The sequence below is a fragment of the Anomaloglossus baeobatrachus genome, chromosome 4 (genome assembly GCF_048569485.1).
Source record: "Anomaloglossus baeobatrachus isolate aAnoBae1 chromosome 4, aAnoBae1.hap1, whole genome shotgun sequence".
Lineage (NCBI taxonomy): Eukaryota > Metazoa > Chordata > Amphibia > Anura > Aromobatidae > Anomaloglossus > Anomaloglossus baeobatrachus.
This window is the reverse complement of record NC_134356.1, coordinates 402518953-402540032: the sequence shown is the minus strand read 5'-3', so window position 1 is coordinate 402540032 and position 21080 is coordinate 402518953. Positions and strand designations below refer to the sequence as shown.

The 21080-nt window shown below is 43.5% G+C and overlaps 1 protein-coding gene across 1 annotated transcript in view; it reads left to right on the top strand.

Annotated features, from left to right (window-relative positions):
* The window catches only part of ITIH2 (inter-alpha-trypsin inhibitor heavy chain 2), a 63254-nt gene extending 54014 nt beyond the window's left edge, over positions 1-9240 (top strand). The window contains exons 18-21 of the mRNA XM_075342598.1: positions 1199-1397; positions 5130-5302; positions 5608-5719; positions 9096-9240. Of these exons, the coding sequence (XP_075198713.1) occupies positions 1199-1397; positions 5130-5302; positions 5608-5719; positions 9096-9240 (629 nt within the window). The remainder of the gene's footprint in view (positions 1-1198; positions 1398-5129; positions 5303-5607; positions 5720-9095) is intronic.
* The last annotated feature ends 11840 nt before the right edge of the window (positions 9241-21080 follow it).

The following is a 21080-nucleotide window of genomic DNA, read 5'->3' as shown; positions in this document are numbered from 1 at the left end:
AGAAGCAAGCGATATCACTGGATGTTGTTGTGTGTGGATGCGATCTGATGTGTGTGTGAGGTGTGTGTGAGAGTGAGTGTGATCTGATGTGTGTGTCTGTTCGTGTGTGTGTGTGTGTGTGTGTGTTCCGCCGCTGCAGGACCTTGATGCGCTCACCTGCTCCCAGTCGGCGTCTGGTGAGTATGACTGCGGGGTCTTCTTTCTTCTGTCTTCTCTCTTCTGGGGGTGCCCGCTGCCTATAATAAAGTGTCTTGCAGTGTCTTTAACTCTTTCACCGCAGCATGACACTTCATTATTGACCGCAGCGTATGCGTACTGTGAGCCGGTGTACACTGGAGCAGGCGATGCGTGCGGAGGGCCAGGGCGAGCGGCTAATCCATGCGGGGGGCGGGGCCAGACCAAGGCGAGTGGCCAATCCGTGGCGGGGCGGGGCCAGGCCGAGCCCAGCAGCCAATCCAACAGTTGTTACTCTAACGACACTGTCAGGGGCGAGCGGCTAATCCATGCGGGGGGCGGGGCCAGACACAGGCGAGCGGCCAATCCGTGGGGGGGGCGGGGCCAGGCCGAGCCCTGCAGCCAATCCGACAGTTGTCACTCTAACGACACTGTCACGGTGACACTATCACGGTGACACTGTCACGGTGATACAATTTTGGATCAAGACAGACAGACAGTCAGACAGACAGACAGAATAAGGCAATTATATACATAGATACATACACACACACAGTATATAAGGCAAATATGCACCAATAATGCAGGTAAAACACCCTGTGGTAACAGACCTGCGGATTTTTGACCTCACATTCACTTACATGGGCAAAATCCGCAAGAATAATTGACATGCTGCAGATTTTTCCGCAGGGAAATCCGCACTATTTCCGTAGTGGAAAAAACGCAACATGGGCACACCACTTCGAAAATGCCATATAAATGGCTGGGGACTAACTTTACTGCTGATTTTGGAGAAATCCGTGGCAAATCCACGAAAAAAAACCGCGGCAAATTCCGCAATAAATCCGCAGCGTGGGCACAGGGCCTTAAACTGGGAGCGATGGAATGAAATATGTGACTGAAGACTCACCTATATTATAACTTTAGGTGTACAGTGCTATATGTTACAGGAACAATAGAAGAAAGGATCTCAAAAATTATCAAATCTCCATTAACGGTGCCCATATGTTTCCTTTTATTGTAGGTATTACAATTAACGGGAAAATTGTGACCGCTAAGAAAGCCAAGGATGGCAAGCTTAACACCTACTTCGGCACATTTGGCTTGTACTTCCAACAGCTGAATACAAAGATAGAAGTAAGCACTGAGAAAATAACAGTGAAAGATCCGTCTCACACCAGAACAATGAAGTGGTCCGAGTCCACTACTCTGACCTATAATAGGTGGGTGCATCATGTCATTTGTTATGTGGATGGAAAAGGATAAGCCAAACTTTCTAACTGGTTTTGTTGCTCTACAGGTGATTGATCTATTACTGGGTAAAATAATGAATAATGGCAGAAGGGGGCCCTCAGCCGTGACATGCACATTAATATTTATAAAAGTGCAAAATGTACTGTGGTCATTTTTCATTTTTTCTTCCCTTCTTCCAATAGCCATAGCTTTTTATTTTTCAGTCAATATAGCCATATCAGAACTTGCTATTTGCGGGACAAGTTGTACTTTTGAAAGAAACCATTAATTTTACCATATAGTGTACTAGAAAAAAAGGGTAAAAATTATAAGTGCTGTGAAATTGCAAAAAAGTGTGATTGCACAATTGTGTGGGGTTTTTTTTGTTTTTTTCTTAATTCCCATCTTCACTACATGGTAAAACTGACCTGGCAGTATGATTCCCAATGTCAGTACAAGTTTATAGATACCAAACATGTGCAGTATAGTTTTTTTAATTAATTATTGCTGGAAACAAAAAATTGAAATTTGTCAAAACAAATAAAAGTTGCTTTTATAGCATTTTCTGAGACCTGGAACGTTTTCATTTTTCGGAATCTGGGGCTGTGTGAGGTCTGTTTTTTTTTTTTTGTTGCTGTTTTTTTTGTACTGTGAGCTGACATTTTTTAGAAATATCATTTTTTTGGTAGATATTATGTTCAATCACCTCTTATTGCATTTTATTGCAATATTGTGAAGTCCAAAAAATGAGATTCTGCTTTTTTTATGTTACACTGTATAGTGATTGCATTGTTTTATTTTATATTTTGATAGATCCGACATTTCTGAATGAGGCGATACCAAATGTGTTTTATTATTATTATTATTATTGTTATTGTTTTATATTCAATAGGGCAAAAGGAGGGTAATTTCAACTTTTGTGGTGGATTTTTTAGATTTTTTTCTTCGTATTTTTAAAAACGCCCCCCCCCCTTTTATTGTTTTCTAGTTCCCTTAGGAGACTTGAAGCTACAATCTTCTGATCGCTTGTGCTGTACAGAGCAGTGCTTCAGCCGGCATTGACAGAAAGTTTATCATGACAGACACAGGGGTCATCAGGTGATCGCCGGCTGTCATGACAACCCATCGGCATCCTGCGATCACATTTCGGGGCCACCGATGGCAGAGGGGAATGATGGGCTCCACCTGGCGCATGTTAAATCCCACAGTCAGAGATTGACAGTGGAATTTAATTGGTTAACAGCAGCGGGCGGCTCTCTGTTCCACCCATAGCTGTTAAAGGCACATGTCGGCTGATCAGATCAGCCAACATATGCAGGGGAAGATGCAGGCTTGGCGTGCGAGCCCGCATCAAAGAGAAGCTCATGACCTGTAACATACCAGTATGTCATAGATCGTGAAGGGATTAGGTTTTCTCCTAATCATGTATAATGCAAGTTAAATGGGGGTTGAGATCTTGTGACTGACTTGGGAATTACAGAATTCTCCACTTCTTTGCCCTAAACTCCTGGGTTGCTTTCTCATTATGTTTTGGGTCATTGTACATCTGTACTGTGAAGAGCCGTCCAATGAACCTTTCTGCATTTGGTGGAACCGGACCAGAAAGTCTCCTGTACACTTGAGAATTCATTCCGCTCCTTCTGTCTTCAGTCATATCATCAATAAACACATGACCCAGTGTCATTAGAAGCCATGCATGCCCGGACATCACACTGCTTCCTTCATGTTTTACAGAGGATGGGGTATGATTTGGATCATGAGTAGGGCTGGGTGGACCCGGACTGAAAAAGTTCGGATCCGTGCGGTTTCAAGTTGCCCGTGTGCCGGAATCGGGCCCGATATTCCAGGTGTTTGATCCGGCACTCGAGAAAATAAAAAAAAAATAAAGAAAATAAGAATGAAGCGAATACTTCATACTTACCCAGGCTCCAACCGGCTGTACGCTGCTCCTTTGGCCTCCCTGTAATGCTCATTTCATATGCACGGATTTCCCTGCCCACCAGATGGCTTGGCCTTTGTGATTGGTTGCAGTCAGACACACCCCTGCATCCAGTCACCGCTCATCGCGGCTCATTCATTTTGCACTCACAGCGGGCAGCCATGCTGCTCTTTGGCCACTTGCTGTGATTCAGATGTAGCAGAGCTGAATCGTCCTGGGAACTCGTGTGGATTACTTCGGACCTGCAGAGGTGTGTTGGGATTAATAAAGTGGTGAAAAAGGGTGTTTTTTGTATTTTATTCCAAATAAAGGATTGTTCAGTGTTTGTTTACTTTCATTTACAGATTAATGATGTGGGTGTCATAGACGCCTGCCATAATTAATCTAGGGTTTAGTAGCAGCTGTGGGCTCCTATTAACCCCTTATTACCCTGATTGCCACCACACCAGGACATTCGGGAAGAGGCGGTAAAGCGCCGGGCTTGTCACATCTAATGGATGCAGCAATTCCGAGGGGCTGGAGGCTGATATTTTAAGTCTGGGTCTCTCCAGCCTGAGAATACCAGCCCCCAGCTAGCTTTATGGCTGGGTATGAAAATTGGGGGGACTGCACTTCGGTTTTTAAATTATTTATTTAAATAATTTAAAGAAATAATAAGCGCCGCCCATAGGCAGGAATCACACTTGCAAGGGACTTGTAAGAGTCTCACATCACCCAGCACGGCTACACACCTGACAGGAGCGTGCATCTGCATGTAGTTCTATGCAGCTGCATGCTCGTGTCTGGAGAGTATCGGACCATGGCAGGTGATGCGATGAGAGACTCGCGGAAGTGTGACTCCAGGCTTACAGTGCTGTGGCACGAGTCTCGCATCGCATCACCTAGCAGCCACACATTCTCCAGACACGAGCGTGCAGCTGCATAGAACTACATGCAGATGCACGCTCCTGTCAGGAGTGTGTGCGGCTGCCATGTGATGCAATGAGAGACTTTTGCAAGTGTATGACTCCGGCCTTATTTTGATACACAGCGATGATAAAGCCCGACAGCTGGGTCCTGCAGCCGTGTGCTTTATCTGTGCTGGTATCAGAATACGGTGACCCTACGCCGATTGTTTTACTTATTCATTTATTTTTATACCATGATACTCACCCACAGACAGTTGCACTGCTTTCTCTGACAACTGGCTGCCCTGGTGCCTGTGATTAATTGCAGTCAGCTGACACACTGCCACTCAGGGTGGGGGAAGAGTCCAACTGCTACAAATTACACGTGCCGGTGGGCGGGGAAAGCAGTGAATATTCAATGAGGGTTGTCAGCTCCAGATGGGAAACTCTGACCTGGAAGTAGCTTCCCGCCATGACGGACGTTCAGTGAGTACACCGCGCACGCTCCTCTCTCTTCTACCAACATTTTTAATCTCCTGATTAAGATTCCCATACACTTATATGGGTACCAGATTCCGGACCGGATTTGCTTTTTTTAAAAATTCAGCAGGGACCCGCCAGTCCCGGTTTTCCGTGAGTTCAAAGAGCTCTAAATCATGAGCCATTCCAAGCCTCCTCCATTCATTCTGGTACAGGTTGATCTTAGTTTTGTCTGTCCAAAGAATACTTTTCCAGAAATGTTCCCAGATAACAATGCTCGGCCAATTTTAGTTATTGGAAATCAGCTAAAAACCTTTCAATGTCTGTGTAAAAACAAAATACAATCACAGAATGAAAAAATAATTTCAAGAAGCATTTCAGCATTAGGAATTGTAAAAACATGTTTGCTATTACAGGTTTGTTGTATCAATGAAGAAGGAAAGCAATATCACCATCACTGTGGACAATGACTTGTCATTCCTTATTATTCTGCATCGTGTTTGGAAGAATCACCCTGTCAACGTGGACTTCCTTGGTCTATACTTTCCCTCCAGTGACACATTCTCTGATACGGCACATGGTCTGATAGGTAATCAATTATTTGGTGCTTTTGTTCATTTACTGGTAAAGCAGACATCTTTCTGGTCACTATTTTCTGTTTGGTGACTAATGTGTATTATGACACAATGTGTTAAGAGGCTAAAACTTTCATGGATGGCTGTAGATAACAGGTAGGTAGAGCGGAATTCTGCTGCTTCCATACAGACTGGTTTTACATGAAGCGACAAGACATCATAAAATTATTTTTGCCATTTTGGTTTTAGGCCGATAGGTTACAAGTAACTGTGTATTAAAAGTGTTCCTATAAAATGTGTGCTTTACACCCATATCAAGGCCAGTTCATGAAGGATCCTGAGGTCGGTATCTATGATCTGCGACCTGGAACCGATCCTGAGAAACCAATCGCTACAATGAATGTTAAAGGAAAGCAACTGACTGTAACAAGGTTTGTACAAGATGTAAAATAAGACCTGACATACACAGAACGTCATATACTCCAAGACTATATGTAGTATGTCTAGGTAGATCACCCGATTCATCTAGGCGAGCTCCCTTCTACGTTTTGCTGGGATCATCCGTCCCTTTATATAGCCTTTGGGCTATAGTACAATCTGCCCCGACTTCAGTGAATTGCTTTTCACTATCCTGTCCTATTCTATTTTAAACATCTTCAAAGAGAACCTGACAGTAAATTCCTGCTATGTTTGAGGTTAATGTCTTGAATATATGGAAGGAAAAGCTTCTGCAGGAAACCTTGCTATGAGGTTCATCTATCTTTGTCTTTTTGGCCTTGATTGAGATCCTGCTAGGTGTTAGCATACCTATTTTATCGATATAAAAGAAGTAAAGCTAAACTGCACTTTCCAACCACAGCAAAAAAAACAAAAACAAAACATAAATACAAATTTTTATATAATGGAACCTGTAAGTGATTTATCCCACTGTATACAATGTTATCACTCAGTCAGGAAATCTTTGCCATTGTAACTAGGTGATAAAAGTTGGTGGTCGACCCTTAAGGTGGCTTTACACACTGCAACATCGCAAACGACATCGCTGTAACGTCACCGGTTTTGTGACGTTACAGCGACCTCCCCAGCGACATTGCAGTGTGTGAAACACATCAGCGACCTGGCCCCTGCTGTGAAGTTGTGATCGCTACAAATCGTTCAGTACCATTCCTAGGTCCTTTGTTTCCCGCTGTGCAGCATGCATCGCTAGAAAGTTTCAGTGTGTAAAGGGGACTTTACAGCGACTTCCCTTTCAAATAGCAGCTTTGACACGTCCCCAACAACCAGCTAGGTCGCTCTGCAGGTCCGGATCGCTGTTGCGTCGTTGGCCAGGTTTGCCTGTTTGACAGCTCACCAGAGACTTTGTAGCGATCCCGGCTAGGTTGAGATCGCAGGTTGGATCGCTAGAAAGTCTGTGTGTAAACCCAGCTTTAAAGTGAAATTGTCACCTACTCACCTGCGGGCCGGTCCAGTATGATGGGCGTGCTGGTCTTGCCTTGGTGCCTCCTCCCTGCTTGTGAGCGCCATCCTCTTCCTTGCTTTACGTGGATAACGCGTCCTACGTCATCCACACAGTGTCATCCATTGTTCCTCCTGCTCACATGCACTTAACTCTGCCCTGCTGAGGTGAAAGTGCTGTAATGTGCAGATAACGGAAAAGATCAAAAAAATGCCCTTATATGTGCACCACAATACATTGATCTGCCCTCATCAGGGCAGAGGGAAGTGGGCGTACTCAGGGCCGCAATGGAGGAAACTGTGTATGACGTAAACACAACATCCACATGAAGCAAGAAGAAGAATGGTGATTGCAAGAAGAGGCACCGGGTCAAGATCAGCTATGCCCATTGGATCAGACCGCTGCGCCGGTGAGTGGGTGACAGGTTCCCTTTAAGCCCTTCTTCAACTCCAGCCCTCAAGTGCCCCCCAAATAGGTCATAATTTGAGGCTCTCCTTTAAAAAAATAAGTAGCACGTCCAGATAACATATAACGTGTATAATACTAAAAAATAGTAAAGGAAAAAAAGTGTCCTTTTAATGGCTAACCGACAAGGTGGTAGTCAATAGCAAGTTTTCGAGATTACTCAGGGTCTCTTCATCAGACATGGTATAACACAAAATCTGAAGAGTCACATATTTATACACAATAGTACATAGAATAGAAGAGTAAATAAGACCAGCCACGTGAACGATCAGAAGGGCAAGGGGACAAAGAGACCATCTGGGGGCATCACAACACTGGATCAGACCTCAATCAGTGGACAATAAAACGTTCACACTCAATGACAAAAAAAGAAAGTTTCATTCTGAAATGCTAAAGTATGAAACACATGAATGTAACAGTATAGACACGCATTACTGCTAAAGGAAATCTAGGAAAAAAATTTGAGATATTTTACAAAAAAAAATGGCCATTTTCATATCTGCCCAGTGGCCACGTCAAGGCATTTGTCAAAACTTTCAAACTCCTTATCTATGAACTGCTGCAATATTTACTGCCACAACTGTTTGTCCCCTTCCCATGATCGTTCTGCTTCATGTCACTTGTCTTATTTACTGCGCTATTCCAATGTACTGTTGTGTTTAAATATGTCTTCAGATTTTGTTATACCATGCCTAATGAAGAAACCTGAGTAGTCTCGAAAGCTTGATCTTTATTCCCATTTTTTCATTTAGCCATTAAAAAGGTATCAACCACTGAGGACTCTCAGTCTCAGGTTTTGTTTTTCTTTGTAATTCTCCATCTACTAGCTAACATGATACAAAGATATATTTTACCTCTAAAAAATAGTAAAGGAATCAGAATACCATTGGACATTGTTGGGGAACTGGAGAGAAGACACAGAACTTGCTAAGAGACTATTTGTTAGAAGGGGTTAAACCAAGTTTGGAAATTATCCTTTCAGATTGGTGAGAGTCCCAGTGACTGGACCCCTCGCAATCAATGATCCCGAAATCTTTAGCATGTGTACCTACACTCTATTCATTCTTAAAGGGGCTGTCCGGTTTATGATGACAAGTCTGCAGTCACTTTGTGACTGCAGACTTGTGATCCTTCTCAGCACATGCACTGTGCGCTATGAGTATTCGCCGGTTTTGGAGCCGGGAATGGCGGTCACATGACCTCAATTATATAATATGCATATTCTCAGGCAGAACCAGACTAGCGGGTGCAGCTATCCAGTGGACGCGACCTCTCTCAATACACTTACTTTGAGCTAGGCCACACCCATTAATTGGGTTCAGGCTGGTAATATGCATATCGCATAATTGCGGTCACATGACCGCTGTTACCGGCTCAGAAACCGGCGGATCCTTGCAGCACAGAGTGTACGCATTGGGAGGATTCACAAGTCTGCAGTCACACAGTGACTGCATACTTGTCATTGTAAACTGGACAACCCCTTTAAAGTAAATGCAAAATACCAGCTAAGCTGGCTATCTATACTGGTCCAAATGAGAATTGAGTGTAGGTTCATATTCTAAATCTCCGTTCATACAGGGCATTTCAGAGTCATGTTCTCGGGATGAGTGGGGGTTCCAGCAGCCCGACTCCCAATGATTGGGAAATTACCCCATAGCTAATGGATAGGGGATAATTTCAAAACTAGGAACAACCTCTTTATTAATATTCGGTTGTGATGACATGGGGTGCATTTTATCATGGTCATAGACAGGCAACAGTTTTTAAAGGCAATCTGAAACAGGTCATCTATATACCGGGGGGGAAAAACATCCTCCTGGAGGACACAAACAAAATGAATAACTTGTGCCATGGAGGAAGATCTGACTTTGCTTTTCTCTATGCAGAGGTGTACAGAAGGAGTACCACCACAACAGAACTGATGGAACCAAAGTGGCCTGCTGGTTTGTACACAACAGTGGAAAGGGTTTCATCGATGGACATTATAAAGATTATATAGTACCCCAGCTCTACAGCTTCCTAAAACTATGAAGAATTTTGCAAAATCAAGGATATGACAAATTGTGCTAATGAGAAAAATGTGATAAAATATAAAGTCTCTCATTATGTTGCAGTTTTTTAATTTGTATTAGGAAGCACAAAAAAATATCAAAGTGTAGTGACAACATGCTATATTTTTATCTGTTTGTCAAAGCATGAGATGGATGTAAAATAAAAGGACAAATTCTAGGTTATTTGTTGTACTATTCCTGCATGTTTTTTCCTGTTAAGCGTAATATATCATGGATATGGTAAAGCTTTACACAGATGATCTCTGGCTTAGTAATAAGTAAATGATTTGGCAATTAAAATCTATTTAACTAACAAAGTAGTAAAATGTAATTCTATTTTTTTTATTCATTTTAACAATTTATTTTGGTCATCATGTAGAAATTATTAAATATAATGCTCACAAAAGTTAAATATAATCCTGTATATATTGGATCTACAACACTACCCTGATCACATGTCACCATTGCCTTGTGAAGCGTTAAAGAGAATGTATCACCTATGTTATTTTTAAAAAATTAAAACCAGATACAGACAGACACTCTCGTTCGATTGTATTTTTACTTTATGTTCTATTTTCTGTACATAACTATAGGAATGCCTATCTTTCATAAGCGAATATAAAAATATTTAGAGATATGCAATACAACTGACACATGAGCTATGTAAAAAAAAAAAAATGGTCACAGCTCACCACCTGCCCTTATTCTTTCAGACTATCACCTGTTGGTAGGTCATCTATATTTAGGGGTTACCATTCATTTTAATCCAGTCTGTGATCACAATGAAATGACTACGAAAACAAAATCTCTATAAAAACAGGAAATTTTAGCCTAATAAAAAATGCCAAAAATATGTTACCCATAAAAACTTGACTTATTCAATGGGTCATTTCTAGAGATGAGGGAACCTCATGTTCGGAGTTTGTACCGTATAGTCTTTTCCCAAAGACATACAGTTAGGTCCAGAAATATTTGGACAGTGACACAATTTTCGCGAGTTGGGCTCTGCATGCCACCACATTGGATTTGAAATGAAACCTCTACAACAGAATTCAAGTGCAGATTGTAACATTTAATTTGAAGGTTTGAACAAAAATATCTGATAGAAATTGTAGGAATTGTACACATTTCTTTACAAACACTCCACATTTTAGGAGGTCAAAAGTAATTGGACAAATAAACCAAACCCAAACAAAATATTTTTATTTTCAATATTTTGTTGCGAATCCTTTGGAGGCAATCACTGCCTTAAGTCTGGAACCCATGGACATCACCAAACGCTGGGTTTCCTCCTTCTTAATGCTTTGCCAGGCCTTTACAGCCGCAGCCTTCAGGTCTTGCTTGTTTGTGACTTGGCCATTGCAGAATGTTCCACTTTTTTGCACTCATGAACTCCTGGGTAGCTTTGGCTGTATGCTTGGGGTCATTGTCCATCTGTACTATGAAACGCCGTTCGATCAACTTTGCGGCATTTGGCTGAATCTGGGCTGAAAGTATATCCCTGTACACTTCAGAATTCATCCGGCTACTCTTGTCTGCTGTTATGTCATCAATAAACACAAGTGACCCAGTGCCATTGAAAGCCATGCATGCCCATGCCATCACGTTGCCTCCACCATGTTTTACAGAGGATGTGGTGTGCCTTGGATCATGTGCCGTTCCCTTTCTTCTCCAAACTTATTTCTTCCCATCATTCTGGTACAGGTTGATCTTTGTCTCATCTGTCCATAGAATACTTTTCCAGAACTGAGCTGGCTTCATGAGGTGTTTTTCAGCAAATTTAACTCTGGCCTGTCTATTTTTGGAATTGATGAATGGTTTGCATCTAGATGTGAACCCTTTGTATTTACTTTCATGGAGTCTTCTCTTTACTGTTGACTTAGAGACAGATACACCTACTTCACTGAGAGTGTTCTGGACTTCAGTTGATGTTGTGAACGGGTTCTTCTTCACCAAAGAAAGTATGCGACGATCATCCACCACTGTTGTCATCCGTGGACGCCCAGGCCTTTTTGAGTTCCCAAGCTCACCAGTCAATTCCTTTTTTCTCAGAATGTACCCGACTGTTGATTTTGCTACTCCAATCATGTCTGCTATCTCTCTGATGGATTTTTTCTTTTTTTTCAGCCTCAGGATGTTCTGCTTCACCTCAATTGAGAGTTCCTTAGACCGCATGTTGTCTGGTCACAGCAACAGCTTCCAAATGCAAAACCATACACCTGTAATCAACCCCAGACCTTTTAACTACTTCATTGATTACAGGTTAATGAGGGAGACACCTTCAGAGTTAATTGCAGCCCTTAGAGTCCCTTGTCCAATTACTTTTGGTCCCTTGAAAAAGAGGAGGCTATGCATTACAGAGCTATGATTCCTAAACCCTTTCTCTGATTTGGATGTGAAAACTCTCATATTGCAGCTGGGAGTGTGCACTTTCAGCCCATATTATATATATATAATTGTATTTCTGAACATGTTTTTGTAAACAGCTAAAATAACAAAACTTGTGTCACTGTCCAAATATTTCTGGCCCTGACTGTAGAGTTCGGGTGATTTATGTATGCAAACCACTTGCTCAAGTGGGTTAGGATTAAGCCTCATCTCATAGCTGTGAAGAAAAGGTATGAGGTGTAACCTTAAATAGTGAGCCATCTAAGGGAGCACTAATGGCTGCAAACTGCATCTTGAGTAAGTTGAGCTTCAATCCTTTATCAAATTCTGCTTGAAGGAACTGTAATACTGAGGCTATAGATTTTTTTTTTTTCCTGCCTTTTCTGACTAACACCATCCATAATAGATTCTCCATATCCTCGCATAAACCTTTAGAGTTGCTGGCCTTCTAGTTGTGAACAATGTGGTTAAAGTGGTTATAACCTATTCTAGAAGACCATAGGTGGCTAACTTCTGCTGGACAAGCTCCATGCGGTCAGTTGCAGTCTGGTTGGATCTGGGTGAAAATTGGTTCCATGGACCAGAAAATCTGGTATCAAAGGAAGCTTCCAGAATTTTTCTCTCGATAGATGCCACATGAGAAGAAACCAATTTCTTCAAGACCAGGTTTACTTCTGCTCATTCTTCCTTAACCTTGTTCAACACCTTTGAGATTAACAGCAGGGGAGGGAAGATGTAGACCTGCATGCCTGACCAGGGTAGAGACAGACCGACCAGAGCCTACAGATGATCGCTTCTTTGAAGAAAACAAACTTTTTTCATATTCTGACACGTAGTTGTTGCGGCAAGATCGGGAAAACTAATCTTAGCTGTGACCTGACGGAATATTTTGTTGTTGAGACTCCATTTTCCTGGAAAAACCTTGTTGCGGCTCAACCAATCAACTCAGACATTGCAGAGTCCTGGAAAAGGGACTGCTGATATGCTGCAGAAATTCATCTCTGCCAAGACAAAGATCCGACGACATTCTGCTGCCAACAAGATACCTCTGGTTCCCTATGCTTGTTGATGTAGTTAACTGAAGCTAGATTGTCAGAGAGCACTACGGTATTACAGCTTGCTAGTATACAAGCTGCTCAAAATGAAGTGCTAGCCTTATCGCTTTCAACTCTGAGATTGGATGATAAGTGACCACCTTGGCTCGACCAGTGTTTCTGAACCTGGCTGTTGCCGAAAGCTAAGTTTGATGCATCCAAGACGAGAATTATTGGATGACGAGGGAGAAAAGACTTTCCCCGATTCACACTTGTTGGAGACAACAACCAGCGTAGATCCTTCTTGGTGGCTCTGGGGAGCCGCACCAGGGATGACCGGGAAGCATAACCCTGCCCCTAAATCAATCCAGGATGTCCACTTGAAGAGCATGAAAATAATACTTGGTCTATGAAACTGCATCTATAGAAGAGGTCAATGTACCAGGACTTTCATTGCTGCTCTGATAGTAATTTGGGGAGAGTGGACCCTGTAATGATTATTCTGCATCCCCATAGCCAGGGGTGATATTGACCTCAGGAACATTGGAGCCATATACCAGTGGAAATTACACCCTGTACTCACTACCTTTATGTACCTGCATCAATCGTGCCGCATTTCTGAGTACATATCCATCAGTACGCCCTGCACTAAGATAAGTCCTGATTGAGGAAGACCAGATATGGTCGAAACGTCTGCTCATAAGGACAGTTTTTTTTCTATGCAAAATTTGGATGCTCATAAGGACAATTTTTCTATGCAAATTTTGAAAAATAAATGGAATGGATTTAAAATTTTTATCTGAGTATTATCTTTATTGGGGGTAGTGTGCCGGAATTCTCCTGACCATAACCAATCTATCCCCCCCCCACCCCCCCAGGGAAGGACAGGGAAGGAAGGGGCAGGAGTGTGATAGCAACACAGATCAAGACAAACTGTCAGCTGATCTAATCAGCCGACATGTGAATCCAACAGGCGAGGGTTGACCACGACCACCAACACCATAACACTCAACAACACCACAATCAGGGCTGTGGAGTCGGTAAGCCAACTCCTAAGTCTAACTCCTCAATTTCTCTTGCACCGACTCCGACTTATATTGTTTATATTTAAGTGAAAAATGTATTGTAGTACAATGTGAACATCAGACATTTAATCATTTTTATGATACAATAATCAAGATATTTAGATAGAACACAATATATTTATTGGAATACAACTTTAGAACAAAAACTAATTGTAAATATGTAATTACACTATGTAATATAGATTACACACACTATATAGTTATATATATATATATATATATATATATATATACATACATACATACATACATACACACACACACACACACACACACACACACACACACACACACACACAGATATATAAATCTATATTAGTGTATTACACATTTACAGTTTATTACAGTATGTAATAAACTATGTAAGTGTCAAAAAACAGTTTTCAACAAAAGCATACTAGTCATTTGTGCAGTCTATGAATTTGTTCAAAGAAATATCGCCTCCATCAGATCCTCCTTCATAGATTACCTCAAATCTGACCTAATAATTTTAAGGCTAGAGAACAACCTTCTACACGAAGTTGGGTTGGAGGCAAAGCCGTAACCACATGGGCAACATCTCTAACAATTTCCGGGTATAAAGGAAATGCCTCATGCACAGTCAGTTTTGATGAACGGTTGAATTTTTCTATTTCTTTGAGAGCAAGTGAAAAAGTGTGCTGAAATATAGTCAATCTGCTTGCTATAGGAGATGGAGTAAAATCTTTCTCCTTGCGGCAACGCTTTGCCTGCTCCATATCATCCAAATACCTGTAAAAGTTAAACTCATCTGATGAGGATGAAGATATGGTAGCAGTAGCACTGTCAGGACCCAAGTCCTCTTGCGCCTGGCAGTCCTGTAGGCCACTCATCCTAACTGCTACCTCAGTCAGAGCTTCTTTTCCTTTAGTAAGCTGTTTATCTTCAAGCAGTATATGATGACTTGGGTCCACATAAACAGCTGCCAGAAGAATTTTATTTTCCAATAGCTGTGTCTCTCTCCGTTTCATTGAAGCAGAAATGCAATCTCTGATTAAACCTCCTCTTTGGGACAGACAAAATAGCAAGTTCTTCCACTCCCTTATGAAAATGCCAGGAGTTAAATCCTCAGCTCGTAATATTTTAGTCACGATAAATAGGTGATTCAGCAATTCCTTCAATTCAGCCACCTGTGTCCATTGACCTGAGGGCTCGCCATATCTATAAAACTGTTTTAGTTCAAGCAATCGCTCAATCATTAAATAAGTGCTTCCCCATTGGGTGGCTTGATCGACAATTGCCCCTTTCTCAGCACGTCTCTTTAATATGGAATCAATTTTAAGGGTTCTGGCGGCAATAAAATTCCTCACTTTTCCAATCAGATTTCCAGCATGTCCCTCTTGCAGACTCTTATTGCCAGCTGCAGTGTGTGCACAACACCGCGCATGTGATGAATAGGAGTTTTGAAGCAGCTTCAACAAGATCATCTAATTCTAAAGTATCATTTTGCTGTTCTGTTGTCATATGTTCGTTCTTCAGTTACATGAACAGCACAGTGGCCTTCCATCTCTAACATACTGAATCCTAAATTTTCTTCTAGCTGTTGTTCATTATGCTCATTCATCAGTTTAATTGTACTTATGTTTGAAGCATTGTCCTTTACAATAGCAAGAACCTGTTCTTTTTTGAGTTTGTAATCTTGCAGAACGTTTTTCACTAAGGCCTGGAGAAACTGGAGGCCTCAAAAACGGATCCTCACAAAGAATGAGCATGTCAGTTGGGTGGTGTTTTTCTAATCTGCTTTTGCTATTGAAAACATTATCTATGAGCTCAAAAACCTTTCAGGTGATGTGGTTTTTTTAAAAAGCTGATCTGCTTTTGCAGCTGAAAAATGTATCCTCGAAAAAGGTAGCAAAAACGCCGTGTGTGAATGTTGCCTTAGATCAGGAATATAACAGCCATTTATAGGACATTTCATTACTTTCCCAAATTCATATGAAAAAATATTCAACACATTCTGCATTGAACTACTGTACCCAATTTATTATATATTTTAGGAGTCCGAGTCGGTCCATATTATAACGACTCAGACTCCACCAAAATGAACTCCGACTCCACAGCCATGACCACAATGCCAACAAACAACGCCCACCCCCACAACGCTTACCACGCTACATTTAGAAATTACCGATCTATCAAAATATGAAATAAAAACAGCGTAATGGGGGAAAAAAAAAAAAAAAAAAAAAAAGCAAAAAACCCAACACTACGGGTCTTGGAAAATACGCCAAAAGCGACATTTGTTTTTTTGTTTATACAAAAAAGGTCAGAATTTTATTTTACTAAGTAAATCAAAAACTCTACAAGCTCGCACTGACCTGGAGAATCAGAATGCCAAGTCAGTTTTACAATATAAAAAACAATAGTGGAATTGCACTTTTTGCAATTTCCCCACACTTGGAATTGTTTACCATTTTAGTACACTATGTTAAAGTGAATGGTGTCATTCAAAAGTACAACTCACCCTGCAAAAAAAAGAAAAACCGAAACAGGCCGTCATATGGATATGCTACGAAGGGGAAAAAAAAAAATTATGGATCTTGCAGGAAGGGGAGGGAAAAACAAAAATGCAAGACAGAAAATCGCCGGGTGGTGAAAGACTTAAGCTTTAATTTCTGCAGTAACAATACACAAAAGGATTAAACATCCCATTCAAGGTTATACGATGACAGGCTTTTTTTTAAAAAGCCCAGCCAGCGTAAATTATATATATATACACACCCCGAAAATAAGACGTCCCCCGAAAATAAGACATAGCAGGAGTTTTCAGGGATACTTTAATATAAGACATCCCCTGAAAATAAGACATAGCTGCGGTCAATAATGAAGTGTCATGCAGCGGTGAAGGAGTTAAAGATACTGCAGGACACTTCATTATAGGCAGCGGGCACCCCCAGAAGAGAGAAGACAGAAGAAAGAAGACCCCGCAGTCATACTTACCAGACGCCGACCGGGAGCAGGTGAGCGCATCATGGTCCTGCAGCGGCGGAACACACGCACACATAAGGGCAGACAGACCACACACACACACACACACACACAAGATCGCATCCACACACTCACAACCTCCGGCAATATTGCTTGCTTCTCGGCGGCGATACTGTGCACTGACCTTCCAGGACCTGCCGGAGGATCACATGGCCGGAAGCATGTGGTATCTCCGGATGTTTGGAATGTGTGAGCGCGTATGTGCGATATCGTCAGTGTGTGTGTGAGTGTATGCGATCGGATGTATGCGTGTATCCTGTCTGATGTGTGAGTGTGTTCTGATGTGTGTGTGTGTGTGTGTATGCGATCGGATCTGTGAGTGTCGGCAGAGGAGCACGGCATGCAGCACAGCTGCTGGGACAGCCCACCGGAGGGCACAGGGAGAAGTGGGGTGTGAGTGTATGCGATCAGATGTGTGCGTGTATACTGTCTGATGTGTGACTGCGTGTGAATGTAAGCGATCGGATCTGTGAGTGTCGGCAGGAGGCAGAGGAGCACGGCGTGCAGCACAGCTGCTGGGATCGTTGGAAGAAGTGAGGTGTGTGTGTGTTTGTGTGTGAGAGTGTGATCTGATGTGTGTGTGTGAGAGATCTGATGTGTGTGTGTGTGTGTGTGAGTGATCTGATGTGTGTGTGTGAGAGATCTGATGTGTGTGTGTGTGAGAGATCTGATGTGTGTGTGTGAGAGATCTGATGTGTGTGTGTGTGAGAGATCTGATGTGTGTGAGAGATCTGATGTGTGTGTGTGTGTGTGTGTGAGAGATCTGATGTGTGTGTGAGAGATCTGATGTGTGTGTGTGTGTGTGTGTGAGAGATCTGATGTGTGTGTGTGTGTGTGAGAGAGATCTGATGTGTGTGTGTGAGAGATCTGATGTGTGTGTGTGTGAGAGATCTGATGTGTGTGTGTGAGAGATCTGATGTGTGTGTGTGTGAGAGATCTGATGTGTGTGTGAGAGATCTGATGTGTGTGTGTGTGTGTGTGTGTGAGAGATCTGATGTGTGTGTGAGAGATCTGATGTGTGTGTGTGTGTGTGTGAGAGATCTGATGTGTGTGTGTGTGTGTGTGTGAGAGAGATCTGATGTGCGTGTGAGAGATCTGATGTGTGTGTGTGTGTGTGTGTGAGAGATCTGATGTGTGTGTGTGTGTGAGTGAGAGATCTGATGTGTGTGTGTGTGAGAGATCTGATGTGTGTGTGAGAGATCTGATGTGTGTGTGTGTGTGTGAGAGATCTGATGTGTGTGTGTGTGTGAGAGATCTGATGTGTGTGTGTGTGTGTGTGAGTGAGAGTGAGAGATCTGATGTCAGCCAGACGCAGGGGAGCACAGCTGCAGGGAGATCACAGGGAGAAGTGTGTGTGTGTGTGTGTGTGTGTGTGTGTGTGTGTGTGTGTGTGTGTGTGTGTGTGAGATCTGAAGTCGGCCAGACGCAGGGGAGGCATGCAGCGTACCTGATGGGAGATCACAGAAGGATCTGGGAGCCATACAGACGCCCTGGGCTGGTACGTATGATGATCCTGGGATGGGGGGGGGGGGTCTGCTTTTTGTGGGGGGTAAACTTACCCCCAACCATGTCTCCTCGAGAATAAGACACCCCCTGAAAATAAGACATATATTTTTTTTTGCCCTGAAAAAAAGCACTAAGAGTGTCTTATTTTTGGGGAAACAGGATATATATATATATATATATATATATATATATATATATATATATATATATATATATATATATATATATATATATATATATATATATATATATATATATATATATATATATATATATATATATATATATATATATATATATCTATATATCTTTCTGCCTCCGGAGGCCACACAAAGTATTACACTTTAAAAAGTGTAACCCCTCCCCTCTGCTATACACCCTCCCGTGCATCACGGGCTCATCAGTTTTGGTGCCAAAGCAGGAAGGAGGAAACTTATAAATTGGTCTAAGGTAAATTCAATCCGAAGGATGTTCGGAGAACTGAAACCATGAACCAAAAGAACACTTCAACATAAACAACATGTGTACACAAAAGAACAAACAGCCCGAAGGGAACAGGGGCGGGTGCTGGGTCTCCCAATAGGAGCTAGAAGAAAAGGAATTTACGGTAAACAAAATTCCCTTCTTCTTTGTCGCTCCATTGGGAGACCCAGACAATTGGGATGTCCAAAAGCAATCCCTGGGTGGGTAAAAGAATACCTCGATAAAAAGAGCCGAAAACGGCCCCCTCTTATAGGTGGGCAACTGCCGCCTGAAGGAGTCGCCTACCTAGGCTGGCATCTGCCGAAGCAGAGGCATGCACCTGATAGTTTTTCGTGAAAGTGTGCAGACTCGACCAGGTAGCCGCCTGACACACCTGCTGAGCCGTAGCCTGGTGTCGCAATGCCCAGGAAGCATCTACGGCTCTGGTAGAATGGGCTTACAGCCCTGCAGGAATTGGAAGCCCACAAGAACGGTAGGCTTCAAGAATCGGTTCCTTGATCCACCGAGCCAAGGTTGACTTGAAAACCTGAAATCCCTTACTCTGGCCCGCGAGAAGGACAAAGAGCGCATCAGACCGGCGCCGGGGCGCCGTGCGAGAAATGTAGAGCCGGAGTGCTCTCACCAGATCTAATAAATGCAAATCCTTTTCACATTGGTGAACTGGATGAGGGCCCAAAGAGGGTAAGAAGATATCCTGTTTGAGATGAAACGGGGATACCTTAGGGAGAAAGTCCGGGACCGGACGCAGAACCCCTTATCCTGGTGAAACACCAGGAAGGGGGCTCTGCATGATAGCGCTGCTAGCTCAGACACTCTCCTGAGTGATGTGACTGCCACTAGGAAGGCCACCCTCTGCGAAGGGCGAGATAGAGAGACCTCCCGCATCGGCTCGAAAGATGGCTTCTGAAGAGTCGTCAGCACCCTGTTAAGATCCCAGAGCTTTGGATGACCGCGCTGCTAGCTCGGACACTCTCCGAAGAGACGTGACCGCTACCAGAAGGCCACTTTCTGTGAAAGTCGAGAAAGTGAAACATCCCTCAGAGGCTCAAAGGGCGGCTTCTGGAGAGCAATTAGTACCCTGTTCAGATCCCATGGGTCTAACGGCCTCAGTACGGAGGGACTATGTGGTCAACCCCCCTGCAGGAACGTGCGGACCTGCGGAAGCCTGGCTAGACGCTTTTGAAAAAACACGGAAAGCGCCGATACTTGTCCCTTGAGATAACCCTGATGACGCTAGGGGCCAGGGCTCAATGGCCACACCATCAGGATGAGGGCCGCAGAATTCAGATGGAAAAAAGGCCCTTGAGACAGCAAGTCTGGTCGGTCTGGGAGTGCCCACGGTTGACCCACCGTGAGGTGCCAGAGATCCGGGTACCACGATCTCCTCGGCTAGTCTGGAGCGACGAGGATGGTGCGGCGGCAGTCTGACCTGATCTTGCGTAACCCTCTGGGCAGTAGAGCCAGAGGAGGAAATACATAAGTCGAAACTGCGACCAGTCCTGAACTAACGTGTCTGCCGCCAGAGCTCTATGATCCTTGGACCGAGCCATGAATGCCGGGACTTTGTTGTTGAGCCGAGACGCCATTAGATCGACGTCCGGTGTTCCCCAGCAGCAACAGATCTCTAGAAACACGTCCAGGTGAAGAGACCATTCCCCTGCTTCCATGCCCTGGCGACTGAGAAAATCTGCTTCTCAGTTTTCTATGCCCGGGATGTGAACTGCGGAGATGGTGGAGGCTGTGGCTTCCGCCCACAGCAGAGTCCGCCCCCTGGTGGTTGATGTACGCAACCGCCGTGGCGTTGTCCGACTGAATTCGGATCTGCCTGCCTTCCCGCCACCACTGGAACGCCTTTAGGGCTAGATACACTGCCCTTATCTCCAGAACATTGATCTGAAGGGAGGACTCTGTCGGAGTCCAGGTTCCCTGAGTCCTGTGGCGGAGGAAGACCGCTCCGCACCCTGACAGACTCGCGCCCGTCGTGACCACAGCCCCGGCTGGGGCCGGAAAGATTTGCAAGGGAAATAGAGGCCTTCTTGTTTAGGGACGTTGTCCGATCGAAGCGGACGCAGACGAATCTGCGCAAGGGAACTGCCTCCATTGCTGCCACCATCTTCCTTAGGAAGTGTATGAGGCGCCTTAAGGGGTGTGACTGGGTCCGAAGGAGAGAGTGCACCCCTGTCTGTAGTGAGCGCTGTTTATGCAGCGGAGGCTTCACTATCGCTGAGAGAGTATGAAACTCCATCCCGAGGCAAGTCAGTGACTGAGTCGGTGTCAATCTTGACCTTGGAAAATTGATGATCCACCCGAACCTCTGG